Genomic DNA, 22,195 nt, shown 5'->3' with positions numbered 1-22,195 from the left:
CTGATAGAAGAAAAAGTTGGCTCCAATCTACATATTGTGGGATCGGGCTCCAAATTCCTTAATAGGACACCCATAGCACAAGAGTTAATAACTAGAATCAACAAATGGGACTTACTCAGACTAGGGAGCCTACATCCTGGGAACAAATCTTTACTCCTCACACTTCAGATAGAGCCCTAATATCCAGAGTATACAAAGAACTCAAAAAATTAAACAATAAGATAACAAATAACCCAATCAATAAATGGGCCAAAGACCTGAACAGACACTTCTCAGAGGACGACATACAATCAATCAACAAGTACATGAAAAAATGCTCACCATCTCTAGCAGTCAGAGAAATGCAAATCAAAACCACCCTAAGATACCATCTCACTCCAGTAAGATTAGCAGCCATTATGAAGGCAAACAACAACAAGTGCTGGAGAGGTTGTGAGGAAAAGGGTATTCTTATACATTGCTGGTGGGACTGCAAACTGGTGCAGCCAATTTGGAAAGCAGTATGGAGATTCCTGGGAAAGCTGGGAATGGAACCACCATTTGACCCAGCTATTCCCCTTCTCGGACTATTCCCTGAAGACCTTAAAAGAGCGTACTACAGGGATAATGCCACATCGATGTTCATAGCAGCACAATTCACAATTGCTAGACTGTGGAACCAACCCAGATGCCCTTCAATAGATGAATGGATAAAAAAAAATGTGGCATTTATACACAATGGAGTATTACGCAGCACTAAAAAATGACAAATCATGGAATTTGCAGGGAAATGGATGGCATTAGAGCAGATTATGCTAAGTGAAGCTAGCCAATCCCTAAAAAACAAATGCCAAATGTCTTCTTTGATATAATGAGAACAACTAAGAACAGAGCAGGGAGGAAGAGCAGGAAGAAAAGATCAACTTTAAACAGATATGAGGTGGGAGGGAAAGGGAGAGAAAAGGGAAATTGCATGGAAATGGAAGGAGCCCCTCATTGATATACAAAATTACATATAAGAGATTTTGAGGGGGAAGGGAAAAAAAACAAGAGAAAGAATTAAATTACAACAGATGGGGTAGAGAGCAAAGATGGGAGGGGAGGGGAGGGGGGATAGTAGAGGATAGGAAAGGTAGCAGAATACAACAGTTACTAATATGTCATTATGTAAAAATGTGGATATGTAATTGATGTGATTCTGCAATGTGTATTTGGGGTAAAAATGGGAGTTCATAACCCACTTGAATCGAATGTATGAAAAATGATGTTTTGTAATGTTTTGAATAAGCAATAAAAAGGTGGTATCAATAATCCAAAATACTTTATTTGAATGCCAAGTTAATATAGCTTTAAGAAACAAAATTTTACTATCTTAACCCCTACATAGTGTTTACACTGTATTAATAATAGAGATTTGTTTTTAACTAGCTTATTTTAAATAGTGTAGATGTGAAAAGTATCAGACAACACATGTCATGCAATTTATTCATTCTCTCACACAGAGCAATTTTTCTGGAGTGGGCTCCTATCTGTTACATGAAGAAAGTGACTGTGTTTCCCATGTCTATATGTCTTCCTGAATAATCACAAGCATCTAGGTGTACTCTACTATCTTAAGGAACTCCCTTCAGGCTCTAGGTCCTAAAACACACTTCAAAAAAGCTAAAAATTGATACTTTGGAGCAAATTCCACTCAGTGATCACTAGGCAAGTTTTTATTTTTTGTTTTTACAATGTTGGTAAATAAGTCTTTTTAAATGAAAAACAATGATTTTATAGAGTGCATAATACTAGAAAAGACTGACATGTAAATTCATGAAGTTAATTTTATACACAGCTTTTCACATCTTCCATTTACACTACCCAATATTGCGTATTGTATATTGCAATAAAAATTTACCTAATTATAAAAGAAACAAAATTTTACACAATCTATAGTCAAATTCAAATTTTCATTGATTCTCTGAGTACAGATGACAAATTCTAGCAAAGTTTAAGATATGTTTTTCAAAATATTGTGCAGATAGCTTCCTGATCTCTGGATGACATTGCCTAGATGTTTGATGGGTATAGAAATTTTTCCTCCTTCCCCATTTGGATTTCCTTCCCACTATGCCTTCTTACCTCACTCTCTTGCAGACTGCATATCCCCATCTAGTCCAGAAACTGTTGGGAATGGCTGAGAGTGTTCTTACTAGTCTTCTAATTTGTCCTCCCTAGTCCCAATTCTAGCTTTTGGATGCATTCCTGAGCTCATCTGTTACTATCACAGCCTCCATCTTATAACTAGCTCCTATAATGAAATCCCTAGTAGAGACCAAGTCTTAAATTTCTGTGGCAATGTATACTGCTTGTGTACCCAAAGGCATTAGAAAGTTATGTGAAACTTTATTTTGTCCTAAAATGACCTAAGTGAAAAATGAGAAGGAGAACTAGAGGTTTACTTTTTCCTGAGTTCAAATTCACCAAAATAAGAAGTCTTTAGACTGAAAAGAATGGACCAGTTGATATTTAAAGTCTCCCTCAGATCTAATATATTTATAATTCAATGAATTTAGTGGACTGATCTGGTAGCTTACCACCATGTAGAAAATGATTTCTGTAGAAAATGCATTCAAAGCTTAGAAAAAGAAAAACCTTTAGAATTAAGCATAATTGGGGTCTGTATGTTTAGATAGAATATTTTAATTGAATTATAAGAAATGAAAACTGATTAAAAAGAAAGACTTACGTATAAACGATTTTATATTTTCCATTTTTACCACTAGTAGATATTGCCAGTTCAAATGTTACAGGGGATCTAGTATGATCACATGTCTCAGAACCACGCAGATGCCACGAAATAACAGCAGATCTTGTTTGGATATCAGAAACCTAAAATAGAAAAAATTCAAATAGCATAATTAAAAAAAATTATAATCTGGAATTTATAATATAGTCTCCTTAAATCTTACCTGATATTAACTATATTATTGTTCTCATGTTGGGTACTTAAATACTGTGAATAAACAATGAGCCATTAATCCTATCCTTAACAATGCCACATCAGATCTTCACTTATTGGGTTACTAAAGAAGATTATGAAATAATAACTCTGTAAAAGCTTTAAATTAAAACTATGCAAGACTATAATGCACCAATGAAAATGTGGGGGAAAAAACAAGAGAAAAATAAAATACAAGTGAATTTGCAGGTTTTCAAACATCAAAACAAATGAAAAGGAATGCTTAAATATTCACTTTGGTTACTTACAAGGGGTTTCTCACAGATGTAATAGCATTTCTTTTTGTGTCCTGTTTTGCATTCTAAAAGTTAAAAAAAGCACACCAATATAAATATTACATTGGCAAAAAGAAGAAAAAGGGGTTAGATGTCCATTATCCCACTACAAATATATCACCAAGAGAATAAATAAATACCTAATAGCAATTTACATTAAAAGATTTAAAGAGAGCAGTGCCAAGTATAAAATACTAAACAAATTCTAACAAAAGATGAACAAAAGTCCTCAATTTAAAATCATGTGAACTGGTCAGAACTGTAGAGCAATTTGAATATTTTACTGGCAGGCAACTGAAAAAAATTATGTGGTACACAAATGTTACATGAGGACAGTTATTTCTTCTTGATTTTAAAAAGGAGCTTTTTGTATGGTTTTGTATACTATTAATCTTTAAAATGGGGTGGGGATCCTGTCATTTGCTGCAACATGCATGAACATTAAGCTAAGTGAAATAAGCCAAGCACGGAAAGACAAATACTGCAGGATCTTCCATACATGTGAAATCTAATAGATTCATACTCATAGGAAGTAGAGAATAGAATGGTTACCAGGCTCTGGGGGATGGGGAGGGAATGGGGAGTTTCTAATAAAAAGGTTTGAAATTTCAGATAGGAGAAACACGTTTTGAAAACTATTGCACAGCAGAGTGAGTATAGGCAATAATACTGTATTGAATATTTCAAATTAATGAATAAATTTCAAATGTCTTGCCATAAAAACATAAGTGAGATGACTGATATGCTCATTAGCTTCATTCAATCATTCTTTTTTTTTTAGCTATCAATGGACCTTTATTTATTTATTTGTTTATATGTGGTGCTGAGAATCGAACCCAGTGCCTCACACATTCTAGGCAAGTGCTCTCCCACTGAGCCACAACCCCAACCCCTTCATCTAATCATCCTACACAGTGTACATATATCAAAACATAGCATTCAGTCCTATAAATATATAAAATTATGAGTTTTCAATCAAAAATAATATTAATTTAAAATAAATTAGAAAAATAATTTATAGGTAGCTATATACAGAGAAGAAAAAGGGAAATGGAAGCAGAAAATGGCATCTAAATATTTAAAATGTGCTAAGAGTCCTAAACATTGGAATGTTTATTCATTGTCAACTAAACCAAACTTTTGGTTTTACCTTTTACATTTGATGATTGGTTCTTGTTTTCTTTTCCACCTGATTTCTGTTTGTTGTCTTCACCTCCCATAGCATTCAATTTCTTTCCATGATTACTCTCAACCAGAGCCCTAGCAGTGCTGGGTATTCTGGCAGTATTGGAAGAACTGAGAGCATTATCAATGGTAGGAGTATTGGAAGCATTATCAATGGTAGGAGTATTGGAAGCATTATCAATGGTAGGAGTACCGGAAGCATTGTCAATGGTAGGAGTACTGGAAGCACTGTCAATGGTAGGAGTACCGGAAGCATTGTCAATGGTAAGAGTACTGGAAGCACTGTCAATGGTAGGAGTACTGGAAGCACCATCAATGGTAGGAGTACTGGAAGCACCATCAATGGTAGGAGTATTGGAAGCACCGTCAATAGTAGGAATACTGGAAGCACCGTCAATGGTAGGAGTATTGGAAGCACTGTCAATGGTAGGAGTACTGGAAGCATTATCAATGGTAGGAGTACTGGGAGCATTATCAATGGTAGGAGTACTGGGAGCATTATCAATGCTAGAAGTGTTGGGAGCATTATCAATGGTAGAAGTACTGGGAGCATTATCAATGACAGAAATGGTGGGAACATTTTCAAGGACAGAAGTGTTGGGAGCACCATCAGAAATAGGAGAGCTTGGTGTACTGTCAATAGTTGATAGCTTGGGAGTTCTATCACAAGTGGTTGTCACGGGAACATAATTAGTGCCGGAAGGGCTTGTAACACTATCAGTGTTGTCAGGGCACGGAGTACTATCTGAGGTGGAAGTGTTAGGGACATGGTCAGTTGAAGAATTACTGAGAGTTTTGTCAGTGTTGGGAGTGTTTGGAGGATTGTCAACAGTGCTGGTACTGGGAGTATTGTCAGCAGCATAAATATTTAGAGCATTGTTCACAGTATAGGTACTTGGAGCATTGTCCACAGTGTAAGTACTTAAAGTATTGTTCACAGTGTAGGTGCTCAAAGTATTTTCAACAGTGTAGGTGCATGGGACACTGTCCACAGTACAGGTGCTCAAAGTATTGCCAACAGTGTAAGTCCTTGGAGCATTTTCCACAGTATAAATGTTGGATGTATTGTTAGCAGTGTAGGTGGTTGGAGCACAGTGCACAGAGTAAGCGCCTGGAGTACCAGAAATACTATAAAAATCATTAGTTTTGTTTACAATCAAAGAGGTGTTATTAACCATATAACTATTCTTGTATCCACCAACTTGGCGTTCTCTCATTTTTTTCTTCATATATTCTCCCAGTTTAGCAGCCCTTTCATCAAATTGGTTATAATTTGCTCTTCCATGAGAGTAGGTTTCTAAAAGAGACAATACGATGATGTTTAATAATCACACTAATTACATATTTCAAGTTTTCTTACCTAACCAATAAAAGAGCATCAATAAATCATGCATTACTTGAAATTCTTTCCCACTTTGCCTTAACAGATATTAGGTATATGTCTGCATATTTATAATATATTGACTTATATAGAAAGAAAAACATGAGTAAATACAGGGTTTACTTTTGTAGTAACTCCACTTCCAAATTTTAATGTCTTAAGATAATTGTAATGTCAACCTCACAATGTCTTTTATATTCCAAGTATGTGGCATTAGTAATCAAAAAAATTTTAATGATTTTTCCAATCTGATGTTATAATAGACCCAGTCAGTAAAAATTAATGTCCTAAATCACATGCTATATCAAAGTATGACAAATATTTATAGAAAATTGTGTTTAATGAACATTCTGCCCAAGATAAATAAACCTTAGGAATAATAAACATTTTCCCTATGGAATGATATCAGTTCTACTATATGAAATGTAATCATTCACAGAATGTTGCTATATTCCACTTTTTTCATTTTAATAATTGTCCATATATGTTAATTTTAACAAACTCAAAATAGTTCTTATTTAAGAAAATTATAGCTGGGTGCAGTGGTGCATGCCTATAATCCCAGCAGCCTGGGAGGCTGAAGCAGGAGGATGGCAAGTTCAAAGCCAACCACAGAAACACCAAGGCATTAAGCAACTCAGTGATACCCTGTCTCTAATTAAAATACATAAAAAGGGTTAGGGTTGTGGGAGTGCCTCTGAGGTCAATCCCTGGTACCCCACCCCCAAAAAAGAAAATTGTACACTACCGTGATGCTCCTGGTAAATAAATGTTGCCGGTGGAGGTGGCAGTGGTGGTGGTGGTGGCAATGGTGGTGGTAGTGGCGGTAGCTGCTGAGGCACAAGTTCTTGGATGTAAGGTATTGGAAATTCCACATGAGGTTGGGGAAACATCAGTTGAGGGGCTTGTGGATATACAAGAGAGGGTTGTGTTATGAAGTGTGATACTTGTTGTATAGGAGCAGGCATGGGCATGCGATAGTCAATTGTCTGAGGCACAATGATAATTTTGCGAATCCCATTGTCTTCTACTACCTAAGATGGAAGAGAGTCATAATATATATTAGAAATCATAAACATTAAATTTTCCCTACTAAATTTTGATTTATATTCTATGATCTTAATCAAGAAATCAAACATCAAAAACCAATTATTAAATGAAACTATAATGTAAAGCAGAAAGCAAGATTAATTCTTCCTTTTTCCTATATATACATGGCTTTTTAAAGAGGTAGTATTTTGTATTTATTAGTGCATTATATTTATATATAACAGTGGGGTTCACTATGGATATATTCATAAATCCATAATATAATTTGGCCCATTTCAATCTCCAATACTTTTTTTTCCCTTCCCTCCTCCCTCGCCTGGCCCCTTTCCTCTACTCTACTGGTCTTCCTTCTATGTATTTATTTATAATTGGCTCATTATAATTACACAAAGTGGGATTCACTGTGATATATTTATGAATGTACATAGTATAATTTGGTCAATTTCATTCCTGTTCCTTCCCTTTCCCACCTCTCTTCCCTCCCCCCTCAATCCTCTTCCTAAAAAGGAATTTTTGACCATGGATAATATATTGACATACTTCAAAACCATAAGGTGAAAGAAATTATAAAATTAAATTTCTCTCTTAACCTTTATCTATTCAATTCCCTCCAGTAGACAACTACTCTAGGCTTCTTATGACTTCTTCCAGAATTTCTTTATGCCTACACAAACAAATAAGAATGTAGATTCTTATTTTTCCTTCTTTTTTACTATATAAAAGTTAACATTAATTGCAGTACTCTGTACTTTCTTTTTTGTACTCAGCAATATATCTTGGAGAGTTTTCTATATCAATATATAGTTTTCTATTCTATTTTGCTCAGCTTCATGGTGCTCCATTATGTGGCTATATTATAAGGTTGTTCATTGACAGGCATTTAGGATTTTTCCAAACCTTTGTGATTACAAACAGTATTTTAAGGGATAATCTCGTACATTTATTTTCCAAATTTGTAAAAACCAATTTAAGGATAAATTCCTTAAAGTGAAATTGATGAGTGAAGATGTATATGCACTTATTTTCATTAGCTATTGTCCAATAGATAAGTCTATTTAGAATTAAACTATTGACTTGTTTAGCATATGTTCTTCATCTCCTCAGCTGTGCAATACACAGAACCAGATAGGGTCACTAATAAAAAAAAATATGACAAATCATAAACAGACATATTCTCAATTATTTATTAAATTTCCAAGGCCATGAAACATCTTATTAATCTCAAAAGCCATACATACCTCCCTGCCCATTTTAGGTGCTTGATAAATATTTAAGGAATTTCTTAAATGTGCCTGTAGTAGTCTGTGAATGAAATACTACCAAACAGAAAGTACTAAGTAATTTTAAGGACTAAAGAACACACTCTATCAGAAGTAATTACTGTTGCAATTTAATAGGTAGTTAAAATGGATTAACTTACTTAGAAACAACCATGAAAAGAATGGAGGATTAAGAGATCCAAATTTATTAGATAAGTTATGCATCATTTACAAGGCAATCCAAGGGAATTTGGGTTAAAATCAGTCACTTTAAACAATTGCATTTTAAGGTTTGGTTAAAAGCCATTGTTTTTTGGTAATGATGGTAATAGTAAAGTGAATACATAAATACTATTCCAGAAGTTCTTTTATCAAAGAGCCACCTATGCCTATAGGCTCTTATATAGTGACATAATGAAAAACGGTAAATTATAATTTAGAACACCAAATAAAAACCACACTATCATACCTGAGACATGTAACCAGGAGGAATATATATTGGTGGTAAAGTTCCACTTGGTGACATCAGAGGTACATCAGCAGGCCCTAGGAAAATTATTATCAATAAATACTGTAATAAATTTAAACAAAGTCCATTACAGGAACCAGTTAAAATTGCATAATGAAAATCAGCACTAAACTTCAACAGAAGCTAGTCATTTTGAAAGTGTGTGTTGTTTACTCACAAAGGGGACTCAGAACATAAATAAATCACTGTGAATTCATTATAACCAATGGAAAATAACTGAAACACATAATGGGTATTGGGTAAAATTTATATCATAAAAATGTTGGCAAATTATACTGCTAATGATAAAGAACTCTCAGCCTTCTGGTAGTTCTTTCTCACCTATGATGGTTACATATTGCTAAATTTAAGTTTTACTCTCTACCACAAAATATCTTTCTTATAGTGATGTATAATAAACTTAAATTAATTTTCATTTTAAGGTTTCCCACCAATAATATTAAAGTGAAATTATCTTAGGAAACAGTACCTTATAAAGGAGGACCCAACATCACTCATGTGGTGCTCTATATTTATACTAGGTATTCTTATTGTCTGAAACATATGATTGTATAGTAACTCAAAATATAGCACAAAAGAGACTTTTGTATGTAACCATTCTTTTTTATCTGAAATTATAAATAGTACTTAGTTCTAAATATATATGTGGCTTTAAATCCTAGAATGGTAACTATTTTTAGTAATGGGGAAAATAATAAATATAAGTTCATGATAATTTTTAAATAGTAGCCATATGAAATTCATTGCTAGAAAATAATATTTGTAGAAATTCTTGAGATATATCTCAAAAATCACTTTAGGATACAAAATAATTGTACTAAAATAGAAATCATCTCAATTTGAAATAGGTAATAATAAAGCCATAATATCTTTATATAAAAACAATGAAAATATATTACATATAATAAAATTCATATACCTATATCTTTCCCTTCCCCTCTGTTTATTATCATACCCTAAATGTCTAATACAGTGCTGCTACATACTAGGCACTAAAGAAATGCATGTTGAATGTATGAATGAATGAGCTGTCTGAAGGTCTTTAGTGGTCCTATGGAATAGTCTAAAACTATAAGTGGCTATCAAGTCTCCAAAATATGGACTTCTTCAAATGGAATTCTTGAACTAATCTCTCTTCTTTTTTATAGTACCTTTCTTATGAAGTTGTCTAGTAAGATTAGCAAGATGGAATTAATTGTTATATTAATGCGAAGCTCCTATGAGTATTATATTAATTTATTAGTATTTAATCTAGCTCCAACCATAAAGGTTATTTGTGAGATTTTAGTAATCTCACTCTAATATTTAAACTTAATCTATTTGATATAATATAACACACATATAATTATGCTTTTAACTGACCTTGAATATTCTGAATGGTCCCATCATCAGACTTGATAGTGAGGGTCTCCCCAGCATTAACTTGCACCAATATAATCTAGAAATAAATTATTCTTTAATGATACACTTTTTTGGGGGTACTGGGACTGAACACAGGGGCACTCGACTACTGAGCCACATCCCCAGCCCTATTTTGTATTTTATTTAGAGACAGGGTCTCACTGAGTTGCTTAGCACCTCAACATTGCAGAGGCTGGCTTTGAACTTGAGACCCTCCTATCTCAGGCTCCCAAACCACTGGGATTACAGGCGTGTACCAATGTGCCTGGCTCCTTACAAAGAACCAATCTATTAAAATTTATTATTACCCTTAAAATAATATTCAGACCCACTAACTATGGATGGCTCAAAATGCTCAAGGAGGGCTGTGGGAGTAGCTTAGTGGCAGAACAGTTGCCTAGTCAATGTACAAGGCCGGGGGTTCAATCCCTAACACCACAAAAAAACAAACAAACACAAACAAAAAACTCAAGGAAAAGAGTACACTGAATCAATGGACACTTAGTGGGGGAAATTCAATACTCCTTAGTAAGAAAAGGTCCTCCTGCACCCAAGTAAAACTTAGTAGGATCACAGAAAATAGGTGAATTGATGTACAACGATCAACTTCTCCCTTGCCCCACTCCCCAAAATAAAGGCTCCATAAAACGAAAAGCACAAAATAAAACTTCTAATCTAAAGGTAAAATTCAGACATACTTGTTGTATCCAGTACTGAGGACAAGAAGGCCATCTGGAATATCTCTTGGGATGAGTCATCATTTGTGAATAATTGGTGGAATAGTGTATTGCAAAAGTGGGGTCTATATGATTACTCTCCATCTAGTAAAAAAAAAAATTAATTTAAATGGAATTTTAACTCAACCACTTTTACTTCAAACAAAATTATAAGCTAGATATACATCTTTGCTCTTTTTTAATTCAAGAGAAGAAAAGTTAGTAATCTTTGTACAGAACATATTGAGATAGGACTTCTCTTGAATAAAGAAAGGAGAAAATGCTAAATCTGAACTATACTCTTTCTTCCTTTCTGGAAACCGATCATATACATGGAAGTCATTGCTGTTCAAACACAATACTTTTAAATATTAGGAAGCTGAACTCATCTGTGAATGAATATGAATATGTTAGCATCATATTTTTTTAAAATCAGAAGAGACTGTAGGTACTATAGACTTTAAAACACAGCATCAGGACTTCTGTACTGATCAAAGGAGTCTGAAAAATCAGCTATATCAACTCCAAAGGAAGTTATATGTGGGTTAAGCTTATGTTAAATGCCTTAAGTGATTTTCAAAAGGCCTACAAGGAAGATAAAAAATGAAAATATTCCCAAATAAGTGGTCAATAATAAAATATTGAACACTTTTCTAAATAAAAACTAATGCTAGATTTGAGAATATTTTAAACAGTTACAATGAAAAGAAAAGCAAAACTATTTTTACCTGATACATGAGCTCGCTATTGATAAGTGGAGCTATCAGAGGTATTTCAGTAAGGGTAGGTGCTAGCCGGTGTTCCATCACATCTAAAAAGAGTGACTTTCAAAATGAGTGATGATTCTAAAAAAAATGAAAACTTAGATTAGTCACATAAGTCAGTCATGGCTTTAAATGAAAAAACCTGACACAATACTTCTGAGAAAATCCATCTTAATTTTTTACTCTAGAAATGTTTACTTAAGTAAAACTGTTTTACAGCAACATTTTAAAATAATCATTGATCTACATAAGTGACTGAATATAAAATTTGCAGTCAAGGATTTTTGTTTGATGATGTTTGATCTTCATTCACATGAAGAAAAATAAAGATACTTCAATTTCCCTGCAGTCTGGAGTTTCTAGTCATTGTTTATTTGATCCACTAAGATTGAGTTCAAACACCGGATTTCCAATCTATAATATTAATTACCAGGTAAGACTTCATACCACATAAATATCTATAAAAGTTAACTAGATTCCTTTAAAAATGATAGGAATAGCCAGGCACAATGGTGTATGCCTGTAATCTCAGCAGCTCCTGAGGCTGAGGCAGAAGGATTGGAAGTTCAAAGCCAGCCTCAGCAAAAGCAAGTCACTAAGCAACTCAGTGAGACTCTGTCTCTAAATAAGATACAAAATAGGGATGGAGATGTAGCTCAGTGGTTGGGTGCCCTGAATTCAATCCCGGGACTGCCCCCTGCCAAAAAAAAAAAAAAAAAAAGATAGGAACACAGAAATTTACCTTAACTCTCTCAGATACTAAAAGCAAATATTTTAAACATGATCCAAATCCTTAAAGCAAACCTTTAAACCTAAAATGTTTTCTAGGTTCATGTATAGATGGCACCAAGTGACAAAATATGGGCGTAACTGTCCAGTCCTTGGTTCCAAAAACACTTGGCCAAAAATCAGAAAGAAAATTCTGATTATTTTGAAGGTGGAGAAAGAGGCTACTCAAGAGGGAACCTCTCTGGAGCTAGGCAGATCCTCCAAATGAAGTTTAATGTGTGGTTCCACAACTCCATGGTAATAGAATAATCACTATGTCATAATTCTAGTCACTATCTGCATCACCTCCTTATAGTTTTAATATTTATTTTATTTTTAGTTTTTCGGCAGACACAACATCTTTGTTGGTATGTGGTGCTGAGGATCGAACCCGGGCCGCACACATGCCAGGCAAGCTGGCTACCGCTTGAGCCACATCCCCAGCCCTAGTTTTAATATATTAGTCTTAGAAGACTTTTTATTTGTGAATACATGTTTTTCATTTAAGATTTGCTTTAAAAAATAAAACTGTTTTAATGTCAAAAAGAAACACAGAGGGACTGGGGTTGTAGCTCAGTGGTGGCACACTTGACTGACGTGTGGAGAACTGGGTTCAATCCTCAGCACCACATACAAATAAATATATTAAAAAAATATTAAAAAGAAAGAAATACAGAGTACTCTTGATCACACCTTCTCTCACATGTGCTCTCTCTGTGATGCCCTCTGCCATATTATAACAAAGCAATAAGGCCTTCAAAAGAATCTGGTACCTTGGTAATGGAATTCCCAGCCTTCAGAATTGTGAGAAATAAATTTCTGGTTTTTATTTTTCTTTCTTTCTTTATTTTTGGTACAGGGGATTGAACCCAGGGGCACTTCACTACTGAACGACATCCTCAGACCTTTTTGATATTTTATTTTGAGACAGAGTCTTGCCAAATTGCTTAGGGTCTCATTAAGTTGCTGAAGCTGGCTTTGAACTTAGGATCCTCCTGCCTCAGTGTCCTGAGCTTCTGGGATTACAGGTGTGCTCCACAGTGCCCAGCAAATTTCTGGCTTAAAAACCAGAAATTAAAAATATACACAAGAGTGGGATCCTAAATAGAATAAGTTATACTCTAAGTATGTATAATTTGCCAAAATACATTATACTGTAATGTGTAACTAAAAAGAACAAATAAAATTTTAAAAATTAAAAAATAAATATGGAGTAAAACTAGCAAGAAAATATGAGTGTTCTCATGTGTTAGAGATACAGGAAATAGCTACCAACCTAATTTCTTAAAATATCTACTCAATAGTGCCAAGCACCACCTAATATTAGTTTAAATCTCTTTTATCACCACAGCATTTGTTTCATTTAGGGCAAAAGTCATTATTTTCTTGTTCATTCTAATGGCTGGATTGGTCAAATTTAAAACATAACCTATGATGATGTTTACAAGTGGAAACTAGCCAAGAAACTCTTTAATAGCTATCTATCTGTCATCTCCTTTCCCATTCCTTAATGTTAATGTTCATCAGAATTTCCAATAATTTGTGCACACAAACTGTGTAAAATTAATAGGAGTTAGTTCTTTACTTCTTTATCTTTTCTACAATTTAGGCCTAGAATTAATTTAACCATTAATTCAACCTCGGGTGACATCTATATGCAAACAGATTCATAGTGGACAGCCTGAGGTAGAAAACGAGAAGGGGACTTTACTTGTTCTAAAACTAAAAATTAACTGACATTAGAGTTTCTGAAATATAAACACTTAAAATTGTGTTATCCTTTAACTGGGTATCATTCTATTCTATTATTTTTTTTTAGTATTTGAGTTTTCTATGTTAAACTATCTCTATTATATATGGAATCACATTTCCTTTTTGCAGTTGGCAAACTTGATTTTTTTTCCCTTATGTTAGGTCATTACTTTTATTATTATAAACTTAACCTCTAAATTCATATTTAGGTAGATCTTCAATAATAGAAAGATACTATGACTAATTAACTATATAAGACTCACAAAAATTTAAGCGTAAGAATGGCCTTACAATTACTTTCATAAAGATACACTTATCCCTTTTAGTTTATCCAATAAAAATCCTGCATAATCAAAGTGTAGAAGCTACAGAACTTAACTTTTATAATTTTATCAGCATTATTATAGGCAAGGGTAGAATAAAGGTAATATGACATACAATTTTCTTGTCTACAACCTAATTTAACATCTGCTTTAAATACAGCTTTCATCCATTATATAAAAGTAAGATAAATAACTACATAATGAAGGACAGTTTGACAAAGGCTTGGTTGCCAAGGACTTTTTTTTTCAGTGTAGAGAATTTCTAGGGTTGCTTCATTAAATACCTCTCTCCCAACATAATCTATTTTCCATCTCATTAGATAGGTCAATTAACTACTCTATGAGGTGAAGTACCTTTTTCAATACAGCTTTCATAATTTTGCTTTCCAGGCTCTTGAAATCTCCTGAAAAAATCCTATAGAAGCTTCCATTTTTGCTGTTCTATTCTCCTCACAAATTTACCATTATTCTGCTACTCTGCACTGTAGTTGATCTATAAATGTAATACTTTAACATGAAACAGCTTTAAAGAAACAAAATGCCACATGAGAAAAAGTACAAAATGTTGAGTGGCATTTCTACAAATGAAAAACAAATCTCCAAAAATTCATCTTAATAAATTTTCTGCATATGAATAAATATAACTAATGGGTGGAACCAAGGAATTATAGAACAGAAATAATAAAGTTTCCTTAAAAGCAGAAAATAGCCTTAGAAGTTGGTGACAAAAATGTTAAAATAGATTTTTCAGGTTTGGTGCTTTTTATACTTTTAATTTCAAGCAGATTCAAAATTTAAGCACTCTCACAATTCTATAAATATAATTTCTAGCTTGATATCAAGCAAATGGGATTTATAATACATGAATTTACTGGATAGTGATCAGGTCAGATCAGCATTTCCATTACCTTAAACTTTTAACATTTCTTCATGGTGAATACATTCATATACCTCTCTTCTAAATATTTTGAGATTATATAATTTCATTATATTCACCTTGATGTACATCATCTTTTTAAATAATAGAAATGTGTGCTTATTTTTTCATAAATGACTTCTCTGAGTATTGCAAGAGGTTTAATCAAAAAACAAATATAAAAATAGTAGTAATAATAGATAGCATGCACATGCTACATGTTGTTCTAAGCATTATTCATGCATTAACTCACTTAATCCTTAAAATAGTCTATGAAGTTAGCATTTTATTGTTATTACATATTGAGCATCATTTATGTGATTGCCTTATGCCTGGTATTGTCTGAGATACAGGAAATGCACAGTACTTTCCTTGGCCTTCCATCTGCCTGCTTAGAAATTTCAAATGTGAGTTTCTTTCGAGGAAGGGCATTTAGAAATAAAATGTGGAGGCATTTACTGACCCCTGACTCCTACCCTGCCCACATCCTTACAACCTAATGCCTTGACCTGATATTATCATCTGGTGGCCAAAACAGAGAATTGACTCAAGGTCATTTTCTTTCAAATTCATCCCCTAATCTAATTCATCCTGTAGCCTATAATCTCTATATTTATTTTTATTACTTGGTTAATTCTAACACAGACAAGATTTTTCTCAAATTCTTTGGTCTTCTACGTCTTGCACAATTCCCAGTGAAAATTCTACTCTAATATGTTAGTCTCAGGAGGAAAACAACCTTATTTTCATCTATTAATAAAGGGTAGTACTGTTAATAAATTTAAAACAAGTGTTATGTTTAGAAGTGAAATTGTAGAGATGGGGTTGTAGCTCAGTGGTGGAGCACTAGCCTAGCATGTGTGAGGTACTAGATTCAATCCTCAGCACCACATAAATAAAAAATAAAAAGGTGTTTTGTCCATCTATAACTAAAAAAAAATTTTAAAAGGATGTTATCAGGGGCTGGGGTTGTGGCTCAGTGGAAGAGAACTTGCCTAGCACGTGTGGGGTGTGGGGCCCTGGGTTCGATTCTCAGCACCACATATAAATGGATAAAATGGAGGTCCATTGACAAATAAAAAAAAGCAAAAAATAATAATAAAAAAGAATGTTATCTTCCCACTTATTAAAAAAGGTGAAATTGTATATGAATGATAAATGACATCTACCTGCTTGCCTAGAAGTTTCTTAAGAATTCCCAACCAGCTACTTACTACTGTTTCATTATCTTTTATTGATTTATATTTTAATTGTAGTTGGACACAATACCTTTATTTTATTTATTTATTTTTATGTGGTGTTGAGGATAAAACCCAGGGCTTCACATGTGCTAGGTGAGCGCTCTACTGCTGAGCTACAACCCCAGCCTCTTTCATTATCTGTTAACTTAGTTAAGTTTTCCCCTCAAGTACCAGCATTCAATTTGCAAGAAAATTTTAATCGTTTCTGATTTTGATTTTTGGTAGTTTCTAATTTTCATTACCAACACTATAAGAATATTATGTTCATACTATATCTCACTGCACATACAGCACTTCAACTGCATTGTGTTGAAGAAACTTTCTGATAATGTTAATTACCACTTTATAGCTTTATTTATTTGGGAAAATGCATAAAGATTTCAGATTTATAGACTACATATTTTTAGCATACACCTGTTTACTGAGTTGGGGTCACCTATATAAAACAAAAATGCTAAACTCATATAATAAAACATAAAATATATTACTCAGCCAATAAATTTCAGAATTAATCAAGAAATGGAGAGATGAATGATGCTTGAAATTATAGATGAATGGGACTTGAAATGAGCTGTGAAATATATTATTTATATTAGCAAACCTCAAAGGCCACTTATTATATTCAATTAGGTTTACATATATAACACACACACATGCGGTGTCTATATAATAAAAATATATATAATTTGTAAAAAAAATACATAAATATCTAGTTACGCATTGAAAAATAAATGACAATATATAGAAATATTAATGAAACAAACATACTTAAGGATTGCTTTTAAAAGTTAGAACTTTAGTACAGAAAGACAAAGAATGAGAAGGAATGAATATCATTGGAACACAACAAATTCTGAAGACATGGGAAAATATACAAGATACACTTGAATAAAAATGACTGAATATAAAACTATACAATATCACACATTCAACCATGACTTGTAAGTTTATGTGTGTATATATATATATATACATACATACACACAAACAGACTGAACATAAATATACCTGAACTTTACCAGTGGCTATCTCTGGTTGGGTTACAGGCAACTTATTTTTTTAAGAAAATATTTTCCATTTTATGTTTTAAAATAAGGCACAAGTTATATCATAAAGATAGGAAATGAGAGAGAAAAATCTAAGACAAATTTGCATCTGTACCACACACACTTAAATATCAGAAATCAAGTTCCTCCCTCTACTCCCTTCCATCATCTTGGGGGTCACTTAAACACTTAATAGTTTTAAAGGCAAATATAAAAAAGAATTGATACATTGTCCTAGTGGTACCCCTAGCTAAGATTATATATAGAATTTTTGTAAATATATAGTATATGGATTTAAGAAGGAGCTAGAGAAAATTCTAAGATGTCCAATCAGTTTTGTTTTATTAATAGAAGCTATGGATGTGTGAGATGCCTATCTAGTCTTCTGGACCTGATGTGATGAATGGCAGTATATTCTTCATGAAATGCCTTGTGGTTACCACAAGATATGGACTATAGGAATGAATGGTCATTGGGCTGATCTAGTATAGCATTTCTAATCCCCACCCCCATTTTTTTTATTAAGAAATATTTAGGTTGCATTTTTTAAAAAACTAAGGCTCCCAAGAAAAGTCAAAACTACAAATGTCGGTCATAATTAATAAATTATGTTTAGCTCTGGCAATAGTCTGGGATCATACATTGCATGTGTCATAATTCCTTGATAGACACATGAATCTCTATTTGAATGTTGTGGTCCTTTGCCCTTTCATTAAATCAGTGATACATTTTTGGTAAAGCAATTTAAAAGAATGAATATGTTACCAATTAGTATATTAGATTAATAGATCTGTAAATATATTCCTTAGGTTGGTGTTATATAATCTTTACTATTTAAAATTATTTTAATCTCCGAAACCACTAAATTTCTTGTATTGAATAGCATAGCATTTCTGTACGAGAGGAAAAAGATATTATCATTAAACGATTGACTTTTAAATATCATTTATTCTTTAATTTTAGAAAGGCTATTGAATTTATTTTCTCAAATTATCATTAAAAACCAAATTATGCTGGATTTGGGTTCAGTGGTAGAGCGTTTGCCTGGCATGTGTGAGGCACTGGATTTGATTCTCAGCACTGCATATAAATAAATGAATAAAATAAAGGTCCATCAACAACTAAAAAAAACAATATACAAATTTAAAAATAAATCCCTAAAACACACAGTGACTTTTTCATTCATGCATTTAAAAAAAAACAAAATTGTGCTAAACATCATAAAGCATGACAAAAATAGAATATCTTAAGTTAAAATTGCATATTTCTGTTATTTCAAAAATCTAAATTTCAGCATTCTTTAAAAATATGTTTTAGTTGTAGATGGACTCAACACCTTTATTTTATTTATTTATTTTTATGTGGTACTGAGGGTCGAACCCAGGGCCTCACACGTGCTAGGCAAGTACTCCAGCCCTTAGCATTGTTTTTGATTGTTTACACTTGTAAACAGAAAGAACTACTTATTTTTAGAAAACATGTTGATATAAGTATGATGAGTATACTTGAAAGTTTAAACTTAACCTTTTTTTTTCTTTTAGCATATTTAACTCACTAAGTAGTATAATTACAACATAACTATGTTTCTCAAAACTTTTTGTTTTCACATAGAGGAGAAAATATTGGTGATAATGTCAAATTCTAATTCTAAATCACAGCAAAACAAATAAAAACCAAACAAAATCCACTGCATACACAAACACAAAACCTCTGTTGTATTAAGGTTTTTAAATATCTTGAAAGGTGGCGAGTTTAAGTAGTAGATCATTATAAATTCACTTTCCCTCAAATATTTCCAAAATAAATTCAATTGTGAACTGCAATTTCAATTCATAGCACAGATGAAATATTGTAGAAAGGAAACAGAGATTTAGTTTTCTTTTATCAATCTAATTTTACTGGACTAAAGCACAAGGAATTTTGCCTAGAGCTTAAAACTGGATGGTGTGTGGGGGGTTCCTTGGATGTCAGGTTTGCATTAATGAGCACAGAGAGAAATTTAAATTAGAAGCTGAAACTGATTTTACAATAAACACTTTAAGGGCTTAATAAAAGAAGTCAGCGCTGATAAAAGTACTTATTCTTATTCAAAACTCTGTAGCTCAGCAGTGATGAGCTGCATGAAGTCACCTCAGTTTGGAAAGATTTCACCACAGACTTGTTCTGAGAGGGACACAAAAACAGGTGGAAAAATTTACCAAAAAAAAGCGATGCTTTGCTAATTCTGCCATTTAGGTTATTATTTAGTGTTGAAAAAAATAGTATTAGAAACTTTTCAAATAAGTCATCTATTTTTGAGGTTGAAAAGCAGTATAATATAAAATAAAGCTTTAAATTTTTGTTAATGGAGTTACTTTAAAGTATCTTCAGGATACAAGTTACCTTTAATTTGCCTCCCTCCATGAACATTTTATTATTTGATTAAAAATAATGTATATTACCACTTATGGAAAAACAACATAAGTAAAAGTGTCCAAGAATTAATTTTCCATTCTTTGCCAAACAAAAAAAATTAAGGTAAAAAATACGTCAAAAATTGTTATCATTTACAGAAATAAACCATGAAAGCTCCTTGGTATTTCTGTTATCCAATGTATATGACACAGATATTACTTTAAGAATCACATTTCACTTGTATTCATTATGTTTTCAACCTTCTGCGAGAGAGGAATGTCATAGGAAGGGGTGGCGTGCGCAAGAGCGGGTCGGCAGGGGGAGGTTTGGTGCGTGAAGGCTGGAGGTAAGAAAAGGTTGATTTTTTTTCCCTTTAAAGTATTGCAAGTTACAAATTAATATTTAATGTTCTCGATTTCTTTGAATATTTGTCAGAATATTGATACAATAATTACTAGTATCTTAAATTAATTTGGCATCAGCAAAACTCCTTGAAAACAATTAATCTGTCCTATTGTTCAGTTGCTTATAAAAGGACAAATTTGAGAAAGAAAAACTTGCAACTACACGATCAAGAAAGAGTCAAACAACTTGATTCAAAGGATTTTAAGAAACACCCATTCACGTAAGTCTTAATAATAGTAACATTCAGGTAGCAAAAGCAAGAGCATTATATCAGTTAATTTCTTTTTAGCTTTAGAACAGTCAACAATTCACAGAAATGATAACAGGTACCTTCAAGGCGCGGATTTCCAAATAATCTTTCCATCCTAAGCCACAAACACTGATCCCTTAGGTGGTTAACTAAAAGATGCCTTAACTCTGGGCAACTCACATTTCGAAAGAAATCTAAATTGTCTTCCTTCAATAAAACAAGAACCTGGTTCACTTACCAGTTAATATCTACATCCAAAGAAATTAAAATTTAAAAAAAAAGAAAAGAAAAATAAAACAAGGCAAGATTAAAACCAGCACTTTGCAGAAATAGACACGACTTCCCACAAGCAGTTCTCCCACCCTAGAAGCTCCAAATTCTATTAACCAACTCCGCACAGAAAACTACAGTTGACGTAAAGATGACTCTCCAAAAGCAAATCACTCTTCAGGTATTTTCCAACTGGGACCGTGCGTTTCAGATAGGAAAAGATACCGAGCAATACTGACCTATTCAGGATTAAGAAAGATAAAAGACTGGTCTGGAAAAGCAGTCACCAAATACAAAGACAAGCGAAGTGAAGCTAAGCGAAGAAAGGGGGAGCGGGCGGGACCTACGTGGCTCATGCGGCGAACGCGCGGCACCGAGGATGGTGGAAGTAAGGTCCTTCCATGCGGCACCCAATGGCTGGCTGGGAAGTGCGCCTTTTATAGGGTCCCGATGTAAATGAAGGTCCAGATGTAAAAGGAACCTTTGGTCTCTCTTCGCCCTCCCCCACCCCGACCCCAAACTCTGAAACTCTTCCCTCCAAAAATATCCCCTCACCTCCTCGAGCCGGCCCCAGCAGCCGTGTAACCCTATCCATCAGCATCCCAGCAACAGGCGAACTCAGCCCCTGGCCTGATGGCCCCGCCCCACTCCGCCCCCCTCCGCCCCCCTCACCCCTTAGCCACCCCCTCCTTAGCCGCGTGCTATTCAGCGCGTTCCATCCGGTCACCGCACCGTCTGTGTCCCCTCCCCGCGCAGAAGTCCCTGAGGAGTCTGCTCACGCCCCCTTGGCTGGGCCACCAGTCCGCGTTTCCAAGCACGCCAACAGCCGTTGGGGGCAGAAGAAAGGCACAAAGTTAGGAGCTACAGCAGCAGCTGTTCCGAGCCCAAGGACGGGGAGGGGAGGGGCAAGAAAGAAAAAGTGACAGGAAAAGAAAAACAAGAGTGGCCGAGGGCCTGGGCCCCCTGCCTTCGCCTCTGTGGGGTCACAGGCCCTTGGCCCTGGGCGGGTACTGACAGACTAACCGGGCCACCAGGTCAGGGGAAAGGGGAGGGAAGGGGCGGGGGCAGGTCGTGGCTTCTTAGCTACCCCCCTCACCGGTGCTGACAAAGGTCCCATTCTTTCCCACCATACCCCCACCACGTCAAGTCGCCTCTGTGCTTTAAGCACTTGAGTGTCCCCCAAACCTCTGGACAGTACTTCTGTCGTGTGCACGCGACAAGTTACCTTAGGAAGAACTGGGGGTGGTGGACTAAGCCTCTCCTAGACCTGGGGTTAGCAATGGGCAG

General features: G+C 34.3%; 1 protein-coding gene across 1 annotated transcript in view; it reads right to left on the bottom strand.

Moving 5' to 3' along the window:
- The window catches only part of LOC113197814 (fibronectin type III domain containing protein 3C1-like), a 35,349-nt gene extending 13,844 nt beyond the window's left edge, over positions 1-21,505 (bottom strand). Inside the window, exons 1-9 of the mRNA XM_026410322.1 lie at positions 21,464-21,505; positions 11,508-11,624; positions 10,762-10,884; positions 10,025-10,100; positions 8,603-8,679; positions 6,573-6,858; positions 4,409-5,740; positions 3,232-3,284; positions 2,711-2,853 (exon numbers count right to left, since the gene is read on the bottom strand). Of these exons, the coding sequence (XP_026266107.1) occupies positions 2,711-2,853; positions 3,232-3,284; positions 4,409-5,740; positions 6,573-6,858; positions 8,603-8,679; positions 10,025-10,100; positions 10,762-10,884; positions 11,508-11,585 (2,168 nt within the window). The 5' untranslated portion in view covers positions 11,586-11,624; positions 21,464-21,505. The remainder of the gene's footprint in view (positions 1-2,710; positions 2,854-3,231; positions 3,285-4,408; positions 5,741-6,572; positions 6,859-8,602; positions 8,680-10,024; positions 10,101-10,761; positions 10,885-11,507; positions 11,625-21,463) is intronic.
- Positions 21,506-22,195: the final 690 nt, after the last annotated feature.

This window comes from Urocitellus parryii, chromosome X, assembly GCF_045843805.1.
Source record: "Urocitellus parryii isolate mUroPar1 chromosome X, mUroPar1.hap1, whole genome shotgun sequence".
NCBI lineage: Eukaryota > Metazoa > Chordata > Mammalia > Rodentia > Sciuridae > Urocitellus > Urocitellus parryii.
The sequence above is the reverse complement of the archived record's forward strand: the minus strand, read 5'-3'. Positions and strand labels throughout refer to the sequence as shown.